The sequence below is a fragment of the Plasmodium malariae genome (assembly GCF_900090045.1).
Source record: "Plasmodium malariae genome assembly, chromosome: 10".
NCBI classification, from domain to species: Eukaryota; Apicomplexa; class Aconoidasida; order Haemosporida; family Plasmodiidae; genus Plasmodium; species Plasmodium malariae.
This window is the reverse complement of record NC_041784.1, coordinates 150,666-157,500: the sequence shown is the minus strand read 5'-3', so window position 1 is coordinate 157,500 and position 6,835 is coordinate 150,666. Positions and strand designations below refer to the sequence as shown.

The 6,835-nt window shown below is 19.6% G+C and overlaps 1 protein-coding gene across 1 annotated transcript; it reads left to right on the top strand.

Annotated features, from left to right (window-relative positions):
- Positions 1-6,264: 6,264 nt before the first annotated feature.
- Positions 6,265-6,705, top strand: PmUG01_10012700 (uncharacterized protein; the record flags this gene model as incomplete). The annotated part of the gene is made up of 1 exon (XM_029005307.1): positions 6,265-6,705. One exon carries the CDS (start codon positions 6,265-6,267, stop codon positions 6,703-6,705), a length of 441 nt encoding a protein of 146 aa, XP_028861909.1.
- Positions 6,706-6,835: the final 130 nt, after the last annotated feature.

Genomic DNA, 6,835 nt, shown 5'->3' with positions numbered 1-6,835 from the left:
AATTTAAATGGGGGGGCCCTATTATATATTATTCATCTAATAAAATTATATTATTTTTGTATTTATAATTTAAGAGTTATGTTAAGATTTATGAAATTTAAAAGTACCAATAAAATTATTAATTTAATTACTTTATTTTTATAAGATTCTATGTGTTGTGTTATTTTGTTTTTAATTTTTGGTAATTTGAAAATAATAATTGTTTTTTTGTTTTAATATAATATTTTAAAAATTAGGAATGTTTAAAAGTTTTACAGCATAATATTATTATAATATATATTAAATATTATATCTTATATATTACGATAATTAGAAGTATATAATATATATGTTGTGTGTATGTCATGATTTCGATATTTATAATTGATTAATTTATGGTAAAAAACAAACGTTATATATTTAAATTGTATTTATATAATATTTTATATTTTAAATTTAAATAAATTATTTTTTAATATATAAAATTATACAAAGTAAATATTTTAAAATAATGAAAATTATATTTATTATATATATTTTAAGAAAATTAAACATTATAATTAAATGTTTTTTCTTATTCACTTTATAAGTAAGTAATTATTTACAATAAATACTTACAACTTATAATAAAATAAAAATTCTAATTAAAAAAAAGAAACTAAGTAAGTACATTAATGATAAAGATGTGAAAAGTCATTATAATAATATTATAAAATTTGATAAGTAATTTTAAAAGAATTTTTTATTGATTATAAAATTACATAAATTTCCTATTGTTCCTGCGTTTTTATATTTTTTGAATAAATTCTTAAAATGAATTTTTTTTATAAGAAAAATGAATGGGTATTTGAAGTTCCTAATACATATTCGTAATCAAAAAAGTAATTTATAATTAAGATATAGATAATTTTATAATTTTTTTAAAATACAAAAAATACGTAATAGAAAATAATAAGAGTAGGCAAATTATATTTTTTTATATTTGAGGTTTGTAGGTTATTTTGCATGAATTCCAAAAAGAAAAAAAATACTGAATTTTTTGTTAAAATTTAAAATAAGATAGTAATTTCAAATTGATTTTTCAAAAACTTATCAAGTATATATACTATTTTTAAGCGAACAATAATGTTAAATTTTATAATATATATTTATCGTTATTGTAAAATAAAATAAAGCAGTACAGAAAATAATAATAAATATACCATATGTTTTTTTATAAATGAGTAAATATTGTAGAATTCATTATATATATGAACTGTAAACCAGTGCTATATGCAATGCTAAGAGGGAGAGGGTTTTAAATTCATACTAGTAGTTTCTTCTAAATTATTATAATATTTACTATTTTTTGTATATTTTTAATAAATTATAGTAATGAAATGTTAGCTTAATATGAATTTTATTATTAAATTAAATTGTAATAGACCTAAGAGGGGGGGATATTGCACACAGACTAAGAAAAAAAATAACATGCTTCTTATATAGTGAATATATATAAAAAGTCCATTTAAATATTTAACTAATATGTGTTGAAGGTATTATTAAATTTTGTTGAATTATAACAATACCAACAAATAAGCTTTTTTTTAATGCGTTATTGTGTAAATTTAAGTTTAAAAATTTTATAAAAAAATTTAAACATGTTAAGAAAAGTTAGTAATCATTTGCTTTTTAATTTCGCTTACGAAGTCTTGAATACATATCTATTTGAAATTGATGTTATATAAGAGAAACGTTTCTTTTTGAACTAATTTTTTTAATATAAATATGTTTTAACTACTTAAAATAACTGATGCATTTTAATACAATATAAATAGCAAAATAAAAATATAATTATACATATCTTTTATGTTTTTTGACCATATGAAAAGTATGTGAACTGTTGAAGATGTAGATTTTTGTATGTATTAGGTATATTTACTATTTTTATTTTTTAATATATATGAGTTCATTAACAATTCAATATACAAACACATAAAATAATACAGAGATAATAATAGTATCTATATATATTGCTTAAACGGAGAATATATTAATTTTAAGTGTTTTTTCTTTTTTCCAAAAAATTTTAAATAAAAATTTTTCTTTTTAATATAAAAAAACAATTTTTAATTTCACTTGTTTTTTCTTTAAATTATTCATTAGGAGTTTTTTTTTTGGAGGGTGGCAAATTCTAATTAATAAACTATAATAATCTAATAAAGTAAAATGGGTATTTTCCTTAATATAAAAAGGAATTCTTAATTGTTATGATTTTCCAAAAGACACATAAAATTTAATTGGGCACGAAAAGAAATACAAATTATATATATATATATATAAAATATCATCGCAATCTTTATATTTTTTCTTACATGCAAGAAGCATTTTACTTTGCTATATTAAACATATTGCCTTGTTCTATTTGAATATTTATAAATTAAAAATTTAGATAAAATTTCTTATATCCGTAATAAGACAAGTACATAATAATTTGTTTTTTTTTCGTCATTCAATATAGTTGATCAGTGTTGTTATAACATGATGATCACTATTTATACTTTATGAATATCATTTATAAGGTTATAAAAAATACTGTACCTATTTTATAACATCATATTTTTTCAAATAATATCTCATGTTCTTTCATTTAGTGTATTATAACTGTACAACGGCTATTTTTTAACATTAGTATTATATCTTAACTTCCTTAATATATAGTAAAACTCAATGTGTTTTAAAATACATAAAATGCTTCTCTTATCTTTTAAATTTACAATTTAAATTGCGATACCTCAGAAAATGTCACCTATAATGGTAAACAAATGGGTACATATTACATTATTAATATAAATGTTAAAATAACGTCATAAAAACATAAATCATAACATATAAATAATTACAAATTGTATAAAGTACATTTAAAGTGGAGGCCATAAGCTGGTTAAAGGAAATTTACGTACCTATTCTGTTCTTTTTCGTATGGAAATGACATGCATCGTTTTGCGTTCATAATATTTATAAATATATACATAATATATAGAGTAATAAAAAACATTTCTTTTTCTACAAAACAAACCTTAACGAAAATTTAAAAATGTATATATTTTTCTTGGTTAATACTTACACATTTTTTTAATTTTATGTTATTCATGCCTTATACGTGTGTATTTGTTAAAATAGTGTTACACGAAGTTCTACAGAATTTATTATATTTTTTAAATTTCTTAAACGAAACACAATATTTACCATACACATACACACGTATATACACATGTATATCAATGTATATACGCCATTTAATTTTTCCTTTTGTTAACTTCATATGTATATGTGCTCCATTTCTCCCTGTTTGTCCTTATATTGCAAAATATTAATACTAGTATTTTCTTTCATTTTTTATTAAGTATTTTATCATTGCTGTTGTATACTTTTTCTTATCTTTTTGCTTATTATATTACGCTTTTCTTTTTGTTCATTAAAATAGTATCAAAAATGTGTAATAACAGTATCCACTTTTATAACGAAAAATAACAAGCCAATTTTCTTATACTATTATTAATAGTAAAAAGGAAAAAACAACAAATAATCTTTGTAAATATATATTACTTCAGAAATTCATTGTATTTACAATGTAAAAAATTAAAAAATAAACATACATACATACATAGACATATATAGCATCTATCATAATATATAAATTTACATTTTTCTACAAGTTTTATTAAATAATGATAACAATGTATAGCCACTATATGAACAACTACATTCTTTCTTAAAATTTAGAATTGCATAAGTTATTATGCTAACGTTTCCTATATTAGCAGAAGTAAAATATATTACAACAAATCACATACTTTGACAGGTAACTTTTAACTGTGTGTTCAGTTCATTAAATATTTACTTTCACAACCTTCATAAAATATTTTCAATCATGATGCATATTATTGCAATTATTTCATAAACGGAAAAACGTAGGAATGAATACGTATATATATATATATTTATGTAATTTTTGTTTTAGTCTTATTATTATATATATCGTGTCTTTATATAAATACTTTAATGAAAAAAAAAAAATTTGTCTTATTAGCACATATAATTTACTTTTCTATAGTTAACAGTAATTTAATGTAACTCATAAACATTAAACAAGAACATACAAAAATGTAATAATAGAAGTACGTCAAGTAAAATATACACTTCGAGCAATATATGTAACACACTACGCATAAATAACAGTATACAAACTTAAACAAATACAGGTTGTTCTATATTTATGTACTAAATAGCAAAATTATATTATTATTCAAGTATATATAACACATATGGAACAATACAGGTAAATATATAATTAAACAATATAAATGTACCATCCTCCCTAATTTAAATAAATCTTTGTACATGATTACTATAACTCTTTCATTATTTACTATTATAATTATTATTATTCCTTTTATTTACTACTATTTTGTTTTTAACAAAAAACATATTTTTCGCCTGAAACAGAAAAGAGATAACATTATTTTATATATAAACATCATTTACGTAAAAATTAAATTTGAACTAATTCGTTACATACACATAATAAAAATTAATGTTTATAAGTATATTTTACTCTTTCTTTAAATAACATATATTTTTAATAATAAAGATAATTATTTTTTTTAATAAAATCTTTTAACCTTTGGTTAATTTGTTCTTTATATTATTCCCTTAATTCATTATTTTATTTTATACTATTTTAAAAATATTTTCTTTAGGTGTACTATTACCATGTTGGATGTTAGTTAATTACTAATAATAAATGTACAAAATATAATAACAAATACCAATAAATTTATCCCACTATGTACATTATATAACAATGATAGGATGATAAATATAAAAAATGTATGTATAAAAAGTAGTAATGTATAAAATGTAATATATAAAATATATGTATAATATGTAAAATGTATAATAACACAAAACATACAAAATAATATACATATATAACAAATAACATATGTAATACATATAATTTTTATAATGGTATAATATATAAAAATCATAATTTATATAACGAATATACTACATATAATGAATATATTTATAAAATTCGTATAATTATATATATATATATATATTTTTTTTTTTTATATATTATATAAATTTATATATATATATGTGAAATATGTACGATTACACCTAGTATTATTTTAGATTTCTGCATGCAAGCACTTTAAAAGCAAGTGAATAATTTTCATTTTTCTAAATAGAAAATAGTAATAATGAAATAGTATATATACATTTTTATATAATAATAAAATTACCATTTTTAATGCAATAACCTTTTCATATATTTTAGTAAATTAAATAAAACACTTTAAAACATAATAAAGTGTTAAGAAAATTTTATTTTTAAATAACTAATTTTTGATTACTGTTTTTTTACCATTTCTGGAAGGGTAAAAAATTCGAAAAAATAGTTATCCAAAAATTAGTTATTATTATTCAGAAATTACATTAAATTAACACACCAAAAAATAAATAAAGGGGGAAGCAAGTGTCGCTAGGGTTATATAAAATATAACAAGATGCATGCACACTAATACAAGAAAATAATATTATTTAAAAAAAAATTATTAATTTAAAAAATTCCTATCCATTTTTGAGAGAAAATAACGATATCACTTACATTAGTGCAAATATATATTAATAATCAATTAATTTCAGAGATCAAATAAAAAAAAAATTAAATAAAAAGAACTCAAAATAAATCATAAAATATATTAATATATAAAAAATCTTACTAATTCCTAAATAAAAAAAAAATTACAAGGAAGAGGGAATATATTTTTTTTCTTTTAGCATTTTATGTGAAAAAAATAAAAATAGTTATATAAAATATTATAACAGTTAATTTTATGTGTTCAATTATAATATATATTAAATTTATATATATATATATATTATATATATATATATAATATATTATATATATAACAATTTTTACTGAAAAAAGTTATAATTTTTACTTGCCATTTTTAGCATAACATTTTTATTGAACTATTTTACTGAACATTTTTAATGAACAATTTTAATGAACAATTTTTTTTAAACAATTTTAGTGAACATTTTTTATGAACAATTTTGATTTAAAAATTTTTGCTTTAGGATTTCTGTTTTAACATTTTTTTTTTTACCGTTTCTGATTTAACAAAAAATATATATTTTAATTTAATATAAAAAATTATTTTAAAAACAAAAGCAAATTGCAGTAAAATAAAAGTTAATCAAGTTTATTGTTATACCTAATTAAAAATGAAATTCTCTAAAGTGTATACAGTTATTGCCGTTATCTTTGCCGTTAAATTAATAAACCCAACCCTTTGTGATCAGGTAAGTACCAATACGGGTCCCGTCAATAACAAGGCAAATAGTGGAACTACGAGTACTCCAGCAACACCTTCAAAGTCTGATTCACCAAATTCACCTTCAGTAAATTCCCCATCGACTAATTCCGCATCGACAAATTCAGTGCCTTCAACTACAGCTTCATTAAGTTCACTTTCAGCATCACCACCAACAGCTGATGAAAGTGATAAAGTAATTGATAAAATTAATGAAGAACTTGAAAAGAAAAAGAAGAAAAAGAAAGTATGTATATTGTCAGCAGCAGCCACGGCAATGGCTCTTCTATTAGGAAGTGCATTAGGTTTCGGAATTTATAAGCACAAGAAAGGATCCAAACAAAAGGTGTGAACTGTTCAAGAAAAGTGCACAACCCATTTCTTCAGGGAATCTCCAATAATATTAAACATCAAAGGTTTCATAATTAAACCGTTATTGTAGTTTATATATGAAGTAAATACACACACATATATGTATATAT